At 54.5% G+C, this 14,928-nt stretch overlaps 1 protein-coding gene across 2 annotated transcripts in view; it reads left to right on the top strand.

Annotated features, from left to right (window-relative positions):
- The first annotated feature begins 3,319 nt into the window (after nt 1-3,319).
- The window catches only part of ATCAY (ATCAY kinesin light chain interacting caytaxin), a 90,082-nt gene continuing 78,473 nt past the window's right edge, over nt 3,320-14,928 (top strand). Inside the window, exons 1-2 of one of the 2 annotated variants that reach the window (XM_086699493.1) lie at nt 3,320-3,994; nt 6,376-6,495. In XM_086699493.1, the coding sequence (XP_086555619.1) occupies nt 6,419-6,495 (77 nt within the window). In that variant the 5' untranslated portion in view covers nt 3,320-3,994; nt 6,376-6,418. The remainder of the gene's footprint in view (nt 3,995-6,375; nt 6,496-14,928) is intronic. The other variant, XM_086699494.1, reaches the window with a different exon arrangement.

Here is a 14,928-nt window from a genome sequence, read left to right as displayed (position 1 = left end):
TTGGCAGCAGCCTTGTCCTATAAAGTGGCCCCAAGCCCTAGAATAGGGAATCGTAAAGCCCCACTCCTGGGGAGACACTTGAGTGGGTTCCTGCAAGCCTCTGCTCACATTATTTTTCATCAACAGATCAAATACATAACCTTGTGTTCTGTGTGCTTCTGTCCAAAGGCATCTTATTTAATATACATTACTGATCATGAACAGCCAACAGCACTGTAACTCATGCCTGAATGAAGCTCAACTAACACTCTTATTCTCACCGCAAGGTGCACCCCGACCTTCTTGTGCTTGGAAACGCTAGACAGCCCTGCAGGATCGTGCACGGGGGCCACTATAAACAGCAAAACCACCAACATAAAGCACAAAAATCATGGTGCTAAATAAATCCCGAAATGGGCAGTTTACAATCTGGGCTGGAATCAGAAGGCAAAATGGTGCCTTGTTCCAACTCACCTGGGAACATGTACAACCAGCACTCAAATTTTTCATCACACTTCCTTGTCTGCAAATGACCCTGAAGGCACCATGAGTATTAATTTGAGTCTTACAAATGTTACCACTAAATTTCAGCCAGTAGGCAAATTCACAAATACGGAAACAACTAATAATGAGGATCGAATGTCCGTGATTAATCAATACCCTTTGCAAATCAGGAAAATGACACTCAAGGAGCGTTAGCAATTTTTTTTAACATGTTTTAATTTTTTTTATATTTTTATTTATTTTTGAGAGACAGAGACAGAGCACAAGTGGGGGAGGAACAGAGAGAGAGGGAGACACAGAATCCGAAGCAGGCTCCAGGCTCTGAGCTGTCAGCACAGAACCCAGCGCAGGGCTCGAACCCACAAACTGCGAGATCATGACCTGAGCCGAAGTTGGACATTTAACCAACTGAGCCACCCAGGCGCCCCGGAGCGTTAGCAATTTCATTGCCTCGATTCAGTATAATGGCATCTGACTACGTTTTGGGTGTTATTCTCACCCCACACTGGTGATGTTTGGGGCCAGGTAATTCTCTGTCGTGGGGAGTTGTCATGTGCCTTGTAGGGTGCTGAGCAGGATCTCTGGTCTCACACACTCAATGCCAGTACCGTCTCCATCCCCCAAGTCATGAAAACCAAAAATGTTCCCAGACATCACCAAACCTCCCATGGGGGACAGAATCCCCGCCCCACCGTGAGAACCACTGGCTAGGGATCTGAGAGATAGCAGGGACAAAGTGCAACATCTCTGATCTCAGAAAGCTTACCTTATGGGGGAATGGCTAACGGGGAAGGTGAGTTCGTATTTAATGGGGACAGAGTTTCAGTTCGGGAAGATGGAAAAGTTCCGGAGATGGATTGTGGTGATGGTTGCACATGGTGAATGTAATTGATGCCACTGAACTTCACGCTTAAAAATGATCGGAATGGCAAGCTTTATGTTCTGTATGTGTGTTTTAACCCCGGTGAAAAGTAAACCAGACAAGCTGGGTTCACGCGCCGGCTCTTTGGCGGCGGCCACAGCACCACGGACAGCTCCCCGCGCGCTCTCGTGAGGGAGGGGAGGTCGCTTTGCAAACGCCGTTCTGCCCAGATAGTTTTTCTCCAGCTCCTTCATCCATCCAACTCCTACTCACTTCTCAGGGCCCAACTCACATCGTCACTGCCCACCCTCTGCCCCTGAACGTCTTCCCATGCACCCTCCCCCAAGCCACTCTGCTTCAAAGATGTCTCTAAATCAGCCCAGACTCCTTTGCCCATCTGTTTCTCCAAATGGGAGTTGGACAAAAGCGAAGTCTTTCTCATTCACACGCTGGACCCCAGTGCCCAGCACGAGGACTGGCCTGGATTTCCCACTGAATTAACACACGCGTCTCTTCCCAGGGCTCCGCTTCCTCCAGCCAGGGCGCGTAAAGTCCGATGGATCTCGAGCTTCAGGCTCCAGGCTCTCATCCCCTGCTGTGGGGCAGTGCCTTTCCGCCTTTGGCTTGGAGGGGCACAGACCCTGATGCAGTGACTTTGGCAGCAAGGTGATTAGAGTGTCGTCTGGTATCCACGGGGCGGGGGGAGCCGACATCGACACGTTCTACCGGCACGTCCTGGACCTCCCCTTTGTGCCAGGTGCTGCTGACCTCTGCAGAGAACACAGCAGGGTACCAGACCAGCCAAGTCTCATTTATCTTGAATTTTACATTCTAGCTAGGGAGTCAGAGAATAAACAAACAAACAAAAAATAAGTAGGCAGTTTCAAATAGTGGTAAGTGCTGTGGGGGAAAAGTCAGGCTCCTGAGTGTATGACCCAGCAATTATACTAATGTATGTACTAAAAAAAATCAGACTGGGCAATGGAATGGGGTGATGAATTGGGGGGCAAAGTAGGGGTGGTTAGGGAAGGCCTCTCTGAGGAGACTACTTCTGAGCTGGCACCTGAATAATGTGAACCTCTTCTGGAAGAGCATTCCTGGCAGAGGGAACAGCATGTTCAAAGGCCCCGTGGTGGGGATGAACTTGATGTGTTCACAAAACGGGTGGAAAGCCACTGCAGTGATTAAGGGAGGCAGGGCGGAGTAATGGGCATTGGTTGCTACTCAGGGTGTGTTCGTTTTCTGGGACTGCTGTAACAAAGCACCACAAGCCAAGCGGCTTAGGACAATAGAAATCAAAATTCTCTCACAGTTCCAGAGCCCAGACGTCAAAAATGAAGGTCGGTTCCTTCTGGAGGCGGTGAGGGAGAATGCATTCCATGCCTGCCCAGCTTCGGGTGGTTGCTGGCAATCCTTGGTTCTCCTTGGTTTGCAGAGGTAAAGACACTTGGCATTGGCTCTGGGATTTATCCTCAGTCCAGATGCTCTCATCTCAGAATGAGGGTACTGGATCCTCAATTCTGCCTGCAAAGACCCTTTTTTCCAAATCAGGTCATATTCCCAAGTTCCAGGGGTCAGGATAAGAGCTGCCATATCCTGTGGGGACCACCATTCGGCCTCTGCTACAGGTCTAAAACCCGACACAGCAAGGGCGAGAAACAGGTAGCGAAGCGTTCTCAGGCACTGTGCTAAGCGCTCTCCTACACGATCTCATTGAATGCCGAAACGCCAGTACCATGATGTTCCCATTTCGCAGGTGAGGAAACTGAGGCCCAGCAGCGAAGGTCACTTACGCGGTCGTGTCTCCCGGCTAGGCAGCCGCCTAGCCAGGGTCCAAACCTCCTTCTAATTTCAGAAGCTGCAACTCGTGATACTATTATACTGTCAGGCTGGAGTCCTCCAGGGCAGGGCCGCTGAGCGCACAACTGTAGGGGGCGCCTTTCCATCGGTGGCCCGAGCAAGCGTGGCCGGGAAGATTCTGCCTCCCCAGCACGCGGCCGGGTCCTTGGCACACGGCTGGGGGCCCCACGTAACGCGGTCCTCGGGACGCTTTCCCTCCCTCCTTCCTAATCTAAGGAATGAGGCCACCGCCGTCCTGTGTTTGTTTGTTTGTTTGCTCCTTGTTTTGTTTTTAAATCCGTGATGCGCCATCAGGAAATCATTTCCGCTTCTGCCCCCGGTGAGGCCCTTGGAAACACTCCCCGTTCAGCCAATGGAGAGCACCGGATTCTGGCAGGGGGCTGTGCTTTTCGGTCAGCCCTGCCCCCACCCACCCACCCTGCACACAAAAGCAGCATAATTAACTGTCTTAAGGCAGCCGAGCCTCCGCCAGCTGCGAGCTGGCAGGAAGAAAACACCTCGGAGGCACGGCCGGGCGCCGGGGCCGGTGAGGGGGCGCGCTCGCAGCGGGGCGAGGGGCAGCCGGCTGACTGCGAACTGCGTCCGTTCCCCACCTCCGGACAAAAGCGCCCCCCGTCTGCGCCGCCACGTTGCTCCGGGTGACCTTCCTTGCGTGCAGAGTCCGCCGCTGCGCGCACCTTCCTCGGATGCTCTGAAGGCCCAGGGACCGCACTCGGAAGGCGAGGGATGTCCGGCTGCGTCGGCGCGGGGCTCGCCTTTGTCTGCGCGTAACCCGCAGAGGCCGCGGAGGTGAGTCCCCTTTCTCCTCGTCCCGGCCCTGCCCGGGCACGTTTGCCTGTGCGGAGACATCCGCTGTTGCAAACCCCCTCCGGGCAGGTGGGGCGGCTGGGAGCCGGGACCCACGGTCTTGGGATTCTCTGCACGGTAGCACAGCCCTGTCTCCCGAAGCCGAGGGAAAGCGGCCGCGGGCATATATACCCAGAGCCCGCCTTCCGTGCCCACCGCTCACCTGGAAGGCAGGGGGATGCACCATTTTCGGGACGCGCTTGGAGATTAGGCTGATAAAACCCTCAGCCTCTCTCTGGGACGCTTCCTAAGAGACCCAAATGTACACGCCCCACCTCTGTGCATTGTCTATTTATAACACCGTGAGCGGATTTGGAAGGAGAGACAGACACAGACAGACTTGATGGATGTGTACGCGGAGGCTCGCCTACGGGGCGGGGAGGCAGGGAGAAGGTTGAAGGCGGATCCCTCCCCCTCTGTCTGCACCTGGACGCCACGCACTGAGGATTCAGCGCCCCAGCGCAAAGGCACACCTCTGGGCTGCCCCTCACTTTGCCTCATTTTCCCTCAGAGTGAAGTCAGGATCTTAGAACAGGAGCGCGCAGGACCCACACGCCACCTGTACAGGATTGTGGCCCCGGCCTGCGTGGGTCCAGCGCCTCCGCTGTGGGTGGGATTGGGGGGCGTCCTTCCTGGGGGCTGAGGTCACGCCCCGCTTGGGGTGAGGAAAACCAGGCAGACACCCCTGTCTTCCGAAAGGAAATGAATTTCCATTGACCAGAACTTCCCCTTGCAGTAAGGTCCTGGGTGGTGGTTATCACCCCAGGCATCAGGAAGAGGTTTTTCTTTCTTTCTTTTTTTTTTTTTTTTTTTTTTTTTTGGCGTACTGCGTCTTACTGTCCCTCCTCCATGAATGGATGACGACATTCAGAGCAGCGACAAGAATCCGGTGGGACACTGTTTCCCAAGTGTGTGTTGGTGGGGGCGGGGAGGGTGTCTAATTTTAGCCAGCCACCCCTCCCCCCCGCCTGGCCTTCTCCTGCGGCAGGCTCCCTCTGGGTCCTCGTCTCTGTCCCACAACCCCAAGTGCAGACCCCCACCTCCAGGGGCTTCAGACGACCCACCCAAACCGTTAGCCGTGCACCGGCTCTGCCGAGGGGCCGCCGTGGCATCTGGAAGGGTGAGGGGCTGGGGGCAGGGGCCTTTGGTGCTGGCGTGTGAGACTAACAACCCAGGAGCTGCTTGGAGGATGGGATGCAGAGATGCAGCGGGCCCTCTATAAGGACTGTCACACCCTGCCCGGGGACCTTTCGCAAGCATGCGGTCAAGACAGGCTTTCTCAATCTCAGATCCGTGGACTTTGGGGCTGGATCCTTCTCGGTCCTGGGGGCCCAGCTTGCACACGCGCCTAACGGTGTTGAGCAGCATCCCTGGCCCTCACCCCCTTAAGGCCAGGAGCCCCCTCCCCACGTTGTGACAACCAAAAATGCCTCCAGACTTGCCAAGCGTCCCTTGACAGGGAGGGGCAGGGCAAAATTATCCCCAGTTGAAAGCCACTGGTTTAAAGGCACAGAACCCATGGTGTTGACTGAGTTACAGGATCCTGGAAGGTTATGCCCCAAAGGTATTGTAAAGATGATTTCTAGTCCAGCTCTTTAATTTGGAGATGGGAAAACTGAGGCTGGGAGGGGTGAGTGGCGGAGTTCTGCATGCCTCAGGGTGGACCCCAGTTCTGCCTCATTCTGCACCTCTGACTGCTCCAGACAGCCCAGCTGTAAAGGCCCCATCTAGCATGCTGTCCGCCATCCTGGCCCAGCTCCTCAGAACAATAAAAACAAAACTTGAGCTTTGTGCTTGATAAGAATTATGATCCTGACTTCCAGCCCCAGTCTCTTTCCACACTGCCTTCGTTGGCCCCAGCAGGTTGCCAGGATTTGCTTCTTTATTCGGGGACAGAGAGGCAAGGCAGGTAGCCTGGAGAAGATAGAGGTAGGGTTTGAAAGTGTCGGTCCCAGCAAGGAAGCTTAAGTATATCAGTCCCTGACACTTTAGTATAAATGATTTTAATTGGATTTATTGCTGCCCAGTTTAAGTCCAAGGTAAGGGAGGGATGATGAGCCCTAAGGAGCATGGACTTTGGAGCTTCGAAGCGAAGGGCGCTTATATCTGGGGGCTCAGCTCTCACCTGGGTCCCAACTCCAGACCTACGTGGATGTCATCAGCCCTCTACACCTCTGTTTTCTCACCTGCGTCATGGGGCTAGGCGACGATTCAATATAATAATGGATCCAACACTCTTACCGATCTGAGGTGCCACACGTGGGGGGGGGGGGGTTGTTATTACGATGACTGTCCAGTAAAACCTCCACGTGGCTCTCCTTCAGGACTCAGCTCTGCTTCAAGCCAGCGCGCCTCTCCTCTGTTCCCATGGGGACCACTGAAGCTACGCTCCGGATGGAAAATGTGGACGTGAAGGAAGAATGGCAGGACCAAAGCCTTCCCAGGTACAGCTTCCCCATTGCTGCGTCAGCCCTTGCTGGGGGCGGGGCGGGCGTGGGGTGGGTGCCCACCGCCTCTCCTCTGAGGTGGGGCTTGGGGGACGCCGGGCACATAATGAATACTTGCCGAATTATTTAAGATGGATCCCCGCCCCCCCCCCCCCCCCCCCCCCCGCTCCCATTCCCATGCTATTTTAGGAATTCCGAACATTCTTCTACAACTGCCTCGTGGACGATTAATATTCTTACGGGTGTTCCCACGAATCCGGGGGAGGGTGTGTTTTTACCTGTGGCAGCCGGAGGCATCTTGCCCTAGCCCTGCTTAAAATCCCTGGAGTGGCCCCCAAAGATGTCCGTGTCCTAATCCCTGGACTCTGAAAATGTGCCCCTCTGGGGCAAAGACACTTTGCACGTGTTTAGGCCAAGGATCTGAAAAGAGGGAGATGACCTTGAATTATCCAGGTGAGCCCTCCATATCATCCCAGGGTCCTTCTGAGAGGAGGCAGGAGACTCGACTCAGGAGTAGGGGCAGAGGCGACGGAAGTGACAGACTGGTGTCACAGGAGGGAGGGGCCACGAGCCAAGGGGGAGGAGCACCTCTGGAAGCTGGAAAGGGGACAAAAGCAGATTCTCCCTTAGAGCTTCCGGAAGGAGCCAGGCCTGCCCACACCTTGCCTGCCGCCCGGTGAAACCGACCTCAGACTCACTTCTGGCCTCTAGAATCAAAAGAGAATGAATCTGTTGTCGTTTTAAGCCCCTAAGTGTGTGGTCATTTGTCACAGCAGCCCCAGGAGACCCTGCGGTGAGCCTAATACCCTAAATATTGTCCATGCGTATCTCGTGTGTGGTCTGTTTCCCCCCCCAAATGGAGCCCCGCGAGAGCAGGGGCCTTTGGTTGGATCGCTGTCGTCCGGCAGCACAAAGACAGACTCTGGTATACAGTCGGCACTCAGGAGACACCGGCTGAGCGGGTGACGGCCACTGGTAGGAATAAGAAACTGGGTAGGAAGGAAGCCGTGGGCCTCCAGTGCCAGGACGCATGAGCCACCAGGCCTGTGTCCCTCTCTTCGCTCTGCTGGGTGGTGTCGGGTAAGAGAAAACACGGGTCGGCACAGGCTCCCCTAATCCGATGGCTGGACACAAAGTGCATCTCTGCCCTCCTTTAGTGTGAGGGTTTTGCCCCAGGGGATGCTGTCCGAGAGCTCATTATATAACTGTCTGGAAAGGAACAGACGAAGGAGGGAGGGTGCTCACCCTAGAAAAGAGGATCCCCGTCGCTGAGGGTGCCGAGGGCTTCCTCGTGCCTCAGTTGTCCTGTCTGTGAATCGGGTCGATAATGCCTCACTCACAGAGTTGCTGGAAGAATTCTCTGAGGCGCGCAGGGCAAGGCGGCCGGGATGGGCCCTCTAGATGACGAGGGCTGCCCAAATACATTGCCCCCCACCCTGGACGCTTCTTCGCCATATCTCGTTCACTCGCACGCCCCCTGCCCTGATCTTTTAAAAGACACCCCCTCTCCCAAGACCCTTGTTGAGACAAAACGGGGCAGCCGCAACTATGACTTTTAAGTGAGTTTCTCCCAGCTGCAGAGGGTCGCTGTCCCTTTTCAGTAGCCCAGTGTCTGCGGCACAGTGGCCCTGCTGTGCCGCCCCGGGACGCGAGCCAGCCCTTTGCCAAGGCTTCTGCCTTCCCCGCCACGGGGGGAGTGAGTGCAGTTCCTTCATTCGGCACCCGGCCGCGTCTCCACATAAGCACCTCTGTCTGGTGCCAGACAACCCACGGTTCTGTTCCTTCCAGCCCAGTGGTCCCCTTCCCGGGGGCGTCTTCCAGCCTCCCCAGGGTGTCAGAGTGCTTGCCCTGTGCCCGCAGCCCCTCCCGCTGCCATGACCTTGTAGCATCTTCCTTGTCTCCCGCCCTTCTGCAGGTTCTTAAGGATCCAAAGGGCAGCCCAGAGATGATGTAGCTCTCTCTGCCCTATTTCTCCATTCATTCTCTGTAATGATATGCACCAGCTGTATGCCAGGCCCTGGGCGAAACACTCGGGACACGTAGAGAACAAGACAGATGCCCTCATGGGGCCTTTCCTCTGGGGCAGGGGCAGGCCATTCCCTCATAAACTTCACAACCCAACGTAAAGTTGCAGCTGGGTTCATGGTACTTGGGAGAGTGCCCAGGTGGGGTCTGACCAGGTTGGAGAGATTGGGGAGGCTGGAGAGGGTGCTGACCCCGAGCTGTGAAGGATGAAGAGGGACGAACAGGGGAAGGAGACTCTGGGTGGGTCCTGAGTATTCCAAGCTCTGAGAGCAGTATGTGCAAAGGCCCTGAGGCCAGTGGAGGCAGGTTGAGGGGCAGAAGAAAAGCTGAGGGGGATCTTGACCAGAGTCTCACAGGTCAGAAGAGGCAGGTGCAGGGATAGGTGTCTTACTGGCATCTCAGCCCGCCTTTCCCTCCACAAGCAAGTGGCTATGGGTTCTGTTGCTTTGTAACTTTTTATTCTGATGTCGTCTCAGACTTTGAGGAAAGATTACAAGGATGGTCTAAGTGCTAACTGTAAACCTTTCCCCAGATTTGCCAACTAACAGTTCATTCCTTTTGCTTTATCATTCCCTCCCACCTCCCTCCTTCCCTCCTGTGTCTCTCCCCTCTCTCTGTGTCTCTCTGTCTCTCCCTTCCTCCTCTGTCTCTCTCTGCCTCTCTCCCTCAGCCCAGCACACGCACAGAGCTAATTTTGTGTTGCACACACCTCAGCAGGTCCCAAAAGATGTGTGCAGGAGTCGTGGGCCCTGACCGGCTGGAGCATTTCTGCCGTCCTCAGCCCCGCCCTTCTCCACGCTGGGCTCGTCTCTTCTAGTTTCCTCCTCTGTCTCAGTTGGCTTGGGCTGCCAGACAGAGTATCACAGACACTTCCTCCCCGCCCTGGAGGCTGGAAGTTAGATCCGTGGGTTCGGTGAGGGCTCACTCCCTGGCTTGTAGACAGCCACCTTCTTGTGTCCTCATGTAGCCTTTCCTCTGTGCATGCGTGTGGAGAGATTGCTCCTGTCTCTCTCCCGCTTCTTATACGGCCACGCCCGATGGGATCAAGGCCCCGAAGGACCTCAGTTCACCTTCATTGCTTCTTAAACGCCCCATCTCCAAAAACAGCCGTATTGACGGTTGGTCCTTAGATGTTTGAATTGGCAGGGGTGAGGGAGGCAGGGAAGACACAATTCAGTCTGCAAAAACACAGCTGACTACTGGGGGGTGGAGTCAGGGCTGCTAGGGTGGAGTTGGACTGCTGGGGGTGGAGTCGGCACTGCTGGGGGTGGAGTCTAGGCTGCTTTGGGTGGAGTCAGGCTGCTGGGGGTGGAGTTGGTACTTCTGGAGGTGGAGCCTAGGCTGCTTTGGGTGGAGTCAGGCTGCTGGGGGTGGAGTCGGCACTTCTGGGGGTGGAGTCAGAGCTGCTGGGGGTGGAGTCGGCACTTCTGGGGGTGGAGTCTAGGCTGCTTTGGGTGGAGTCAGGCTGCTGGGGGCGGAGTCTAGGCTGCTTTGGGTGGAGTCAGGCTGCTGGGGGTGGAGTCGGCATTTCTGGGGGTGGAGTCTAGGCTGCTTTGGGTGGAGTCAGGCTACTGGGGGTGGAGTTGGCACTTCTGGGGGTGGAGTCAGGGCTGCTTTGGGTGGAGTCAGGTGGCTGGGGGTGGAGTCGGCACTGCTGGGGGTGGAGTCAGGGCTGCTGGGGTGGAGTCAGGCTGCTGCGGGGGCGGGGGGAGGGCGGCTGTGGTGCCGCTGTCCATGGTTCTGCTTACCACCCCAGGCCTTCTGACCCTCCCGGAGACAATGGTGCTGGGGGAGACAGGAGTGACAGGAAGGGACAGAGGTGTTGGAAATTGCAGAGAAGGAAAAAGGGTACATTTATTTGTCTGGGCATCTAAGAACGACCAGAGTTGCCAAGAAATAATTTTTTAGGCCCCACAGAAGTATCCCCTCTGGTTCCCTTGCCTGAGCTTTGTGGGTGTCATATGGCTATCAGAAAAGCATGCCTCTACCCAGAAAGAGATTCTGTGGTTGCCACGCACCAGAAGTGGCCTTGGTCAGGCAGAAACAGAGACTGGGAAGGAGTCTCTGGGAACAGAGACTCCCTGAAGGGAGACTGAGGCAAGCAGTGCCCAAGCTTGATGCCCTTGGAGCACAGGTTGGGCGGGGCGCAGGGGAGGAGGGAGCAGGAGGCATGGTCAAAGTTTATTCCCAATTCTCTTGTTTCACATCATGAGAAACCTCAACCCTGAGGCTAGAATCTGAGGGTAGAGCTGCATCAGGTTGACAGGCCTTCTGGGTTGTGCCTCTCTGACTCATGTGATGTGCCTTCCTTCCCCCTGTCCTTCCACAAGCCACTTCTTTGAGGGCTGGCCTGTGACTCACCAAAGCAAGATAGGAAGAGACGCTTCCTCCCCTTCAACGGCTCACAGTCTGCCCAGGAAGCAAGCGATTAGCACACGTACCACGGACTGAGTGCTCATGGTGGGCTCTGGGGCAGAGTGTAGGGTGGGGTAGAGGCCAGACTCAGTCAGAACCTCCTGGAGGACACTGAACCAGCCTTAAAGGCTAAGCAAATTTACTCTAGACAGAGTAAGTGAGATGTGCAAAGGCACTGGGGCAAGGAAGGCCTTGGCATGATGGGGAATGTAGCACAAGAGCCCAGCTAGGTCGTGAGAACGGGGTTGGAGGATTCACCGACGCCACATCCTGGTGGGATGCCCAGGTGAGAGATCTGGATTTCATACCACAGGGGTACATGAGTTTCCTGGGGTTGCCATGTTGGGTGGCCTCAGACAATAGAGATGTATGGTTTCACACTTCTGGAGTCCAGAAATCCAAAATCAAGGTGTCAGCAGGGCCCTGCTGCCCCTGAAGGGGAGACTCCTTCCCACCTCTCCCAGCTTCTGGTGTGGCCAGCAACCCTGGGTGATCCCTGGCTTATGGACACATCTCTCCCATCTCTGCCACATCCTCACACGTCCTGCGTCTGTGTCCAAATTCCCCTTTTCCCATAAGCACAACACTCACTGGACTGACGGACACCTTAATCAAGTATAGCCTCTTCGAGAGAGAGAGAGAATCCGAAGCAGGCTCCAGGCTCCGAGCTGTCAGCACAGAGCCCAAAGCAGGGCTCGAACCCACGCACCGCAAGATCATGACCTGAGCCGGAGTCAGACACTTAACTGACCCACCCAGGCGCCCCCCTCCGCCCCTTTTTAAGATTATTTTTTAAATTGACCTTTTCTTAACTTAATTACATCTGCAATGGCCCTGTTGCCAATAGGTCACATTCCAAGTGCTGGGAGGTAGGACTTGAGTTATCTTTTGGGGGAGGGGAACAGAATTCAACCCAGCACAGAAAGATGAAAGTCATACGGTGCACCTTGCATATTAAAGAAAGCCCACTTTGCAGGTGGCTTGCCCACTGTAGGTAAGCAAGCGCTGTGCTTCCGGGAGCCATCCGGGTCCGCTCTGAGTTTACCCGAGAGGCTTCAGCTCTGCACAAAATGAGCCCTTCCTGGGACTTGAGGAAATAGCAAGCTTCCACCTGGCCTTGAAAGCCGCAGCCCTGTGGGCCGGCGGGGTTAGGGCCTGTTGGGAAACAGCGGGCTTCTTCTCCGGGGAGCCTGGAGGCCTGCTCAGTCGGCTTCTCCAACTCAGGAGAAGTTCTCTGCTTTCTGGTCTGTTCCTAGGACTCACCAAGCATCTTCCGGCCTCAGGGCCTCTGCCCAAATGGAAGGCCCTTCCCCCAATCTTCTCTCTACACAGAAGTCCCCTCCTGGGGGCGCCTGGGTGGCTCCCTCCGTTGAGCGTCTAACTTCAGCTCAGGTCCTGCTCTCACAGTTCGTGAGTTCGAGCCCCACATCAGGCTCGCCGCTGTCGGTGCAGAGCCCTCTTTGGATCCTCTGTCCCCCTTCTCTCTCTGCCCCTCCCCTGCTCATGCTGTCTCCCTCAAACATAAACATTAAAAATATTTTTTTTAAGTCACCTCCTCAAAGAGGCCTTCCTTGACTGCCACTACTGTGCCTCACCTCCTCCCTCCTCTTTCTTATTTTCTTTGTTGCAGGTATCACCTTCTGCTTCCTCCAACTGTTTGTTTACTCAGTGTTTACATCTCTCCTCTCTTGTATCAGTCAGGGTTCTGCAGAGAAACAGAACCAATAGTTTTCCATTCTCTACATGTATGATATGTATTATTAATCATATTATACATTTAAAATCATATTATGACAATTATGTAATATGTCATATTATAGAATTGTACATTTACATATAAGTTATATTTGTGTTACTATGTTTATTAATTTACATATTCTTTTTTATTTTTTAATATTTATTTATTTTTAGAGAGAGAGAGACAGACAGACAGACAGACTGCGAGTGGGGGAGGCACAGAGGGAGAGGGAGACACAGAATCCGAAGCAGGCTCCAAGCTCTGAGCTGTCAGCACAGGGCCTGACGTGGGGCTGAACCCACAAACCGTGAGATCATGACCTGAGCCAACGTCAGATGCGTAACCGACTGAGCCACCCAGGAGCCCCGTTAATTTACATATTCTTTATTAATACATTATGCTATTGTATGTTTTGTGTTATATATGCAATTATGTGCAATTACATATAATCGTATGTATAATTGTGTGTTTTTACATGTAACATAAAGTATAGAACATATTGTATATTTTCTATTTTATTTTGTACGTAAGTATTTTATTTGAACAAGTTTTAGGGGGGCGCCTGGGTGACTCAGTCGGTTGAGCATCTGACTTCGGCTCAGGTCATGATCTCACGATTTGGGAGTGCAAGCCCCTAATTGGGCTCCATGCTTCAGCGCAGAGAATGATTTGGAATCTGTCTCCCCTTCTTTCTCTGCCCCTCCCCCGCTTGAGATCTCTCTCCCTCAAAAATAAACATTAAAAATAAAATAAAATAAAATAAAATAAATTTTTTAACTTCATTTATCTATTTTGAGAGAGACCGAGCATGAGCAGAGGAGGGGCAGAGAGCGAGGGAGAGAGAGAGAATCCCAAGTAGGCTCCCCACCGTCAGCACAGAGCCCGATGCGGGGCTTGATCTCACGAGCCGCGAGATCATGACCTGAGCAGAAGTCAAGTCAGAGTTGTTTCTTCCCCGGGGAAACCTCGATGCCTTTCCCTTGCGTGAGACCCCTATAGTGGAGGGAGGCCTCGTACTTAAAGTCGCCACCTGCTGGACGCGAACACGTCTACCAGAAACCTTCAGGGCAGCATGGAGACTGTGGCTGCAGCCTGGCCGAGTATCTGTCCTGGCTCCTGCTGTATGCAGCCCGGAGCCCAGACACCTAACTGTACGTTTGTGAACTGAAGGAAAAGTCTCCCTCGGGTCCTCAGTTTCCCAGTCTGCACCAAGGAGCTGGATGCTTTCCCCACCCTGACATTTCGGCTGCAGCTGGGCCACATCCTGCTAGGTTAGGGGCCCAGGTAGGCTTTATGTGGACCCGCCCAGGGTTGGGAGGCTGAATCACATCCTGATGAGAACCGGACATCCTGGGCTGCAAAAAACCCCCGCTGGGGTCGGTGCACATGTGCGGACCAGGCACAAGGGGGCAGTAGAGGGCAATGACTGGAATCAGCTTGGCCACCGGGTAGTTTCTCTGACTCCAGCCTGTGGGGCCAGCCTCAGTTTCCTCCCCTGTGCAATGGGCTCCTACCTGCCTCCGAGGGTTGCTGTGGGGAGGAAATAAGATCGTGCCGTGAACATTCCAACCCGGCACACAGCGAGTGCCCTGTCCATGGGGTAAGTGAGGGTTCAGACTCGGTCTGGACCAGGATTTGACGCCTCAGACGTTGATGGGCACTGGGCGGGCAGGTGCACGTGAGAGAAGGAACCAGAGCAAAAGTCCGGCCCCCAGGTGAGCGGGAGGGGCCCACGTTCAGCTCCTGGGGGGTTGTTACCACTCACAGAGGGCAGGTCCGTAATTGAAGAAAAGACGGAAACCCGAAATATTTGTGTCATGTCTCTGACTCGGCCGCAAATTTAAGATGCTTTTAAGTGCTGTGTGGGCAGGACAAGGCTAGAGGTGGGGCCTCAGCCGTCAGTCTGCAGTTGGGGGTCACCTGGCAGGTGGCTGGTGTCTCTCCTGGGCTCTGGGGCCCTGGACTCATTCAGGAGTCACCCGTGTTGGGAGCAAGGGTGGCAGCTACAGACAAGACCGAGAGAGCAGGCGTGTGACTTGACTCTTCAGCCCCCGTCTGCCCTTTCTGTCCTTCTTCAAGGCGTGGTTTTCTTTTGAGGGAAGATTCACATAGCATAGGATCAACGGTTTTCAGTGCACGATTCAGTGACGTCTGGTACATTCACAATGCTGTGCAACCGTCACCTCATCAAGTTCCAGAACATTGCATCTCCCTAAAAAGTAACCCTGGCCTCATCAGCTGCCCCCCCAACC

The sequence above is a fragment of the Puma concolor genome, chromosome A2 (genome assembly GCF_028749965.1).
Source record: "Puma concolor isolate L17-30 chromosome A2, mPumCon1.1.hap2, whole genome shotgun sequence".
In the NCBI taxonomy this organism is placed as follows: domain Eukaryota; kingdom Metazoa; phylum Chordata; class Mammalia; order Carnivora; family Felidae; genus Puma; species Puma concolor.
Note: the sequence above shows the minus strand (reverse complement) of the source record. Positions and strands in the feature narration are given on the sequence as shown.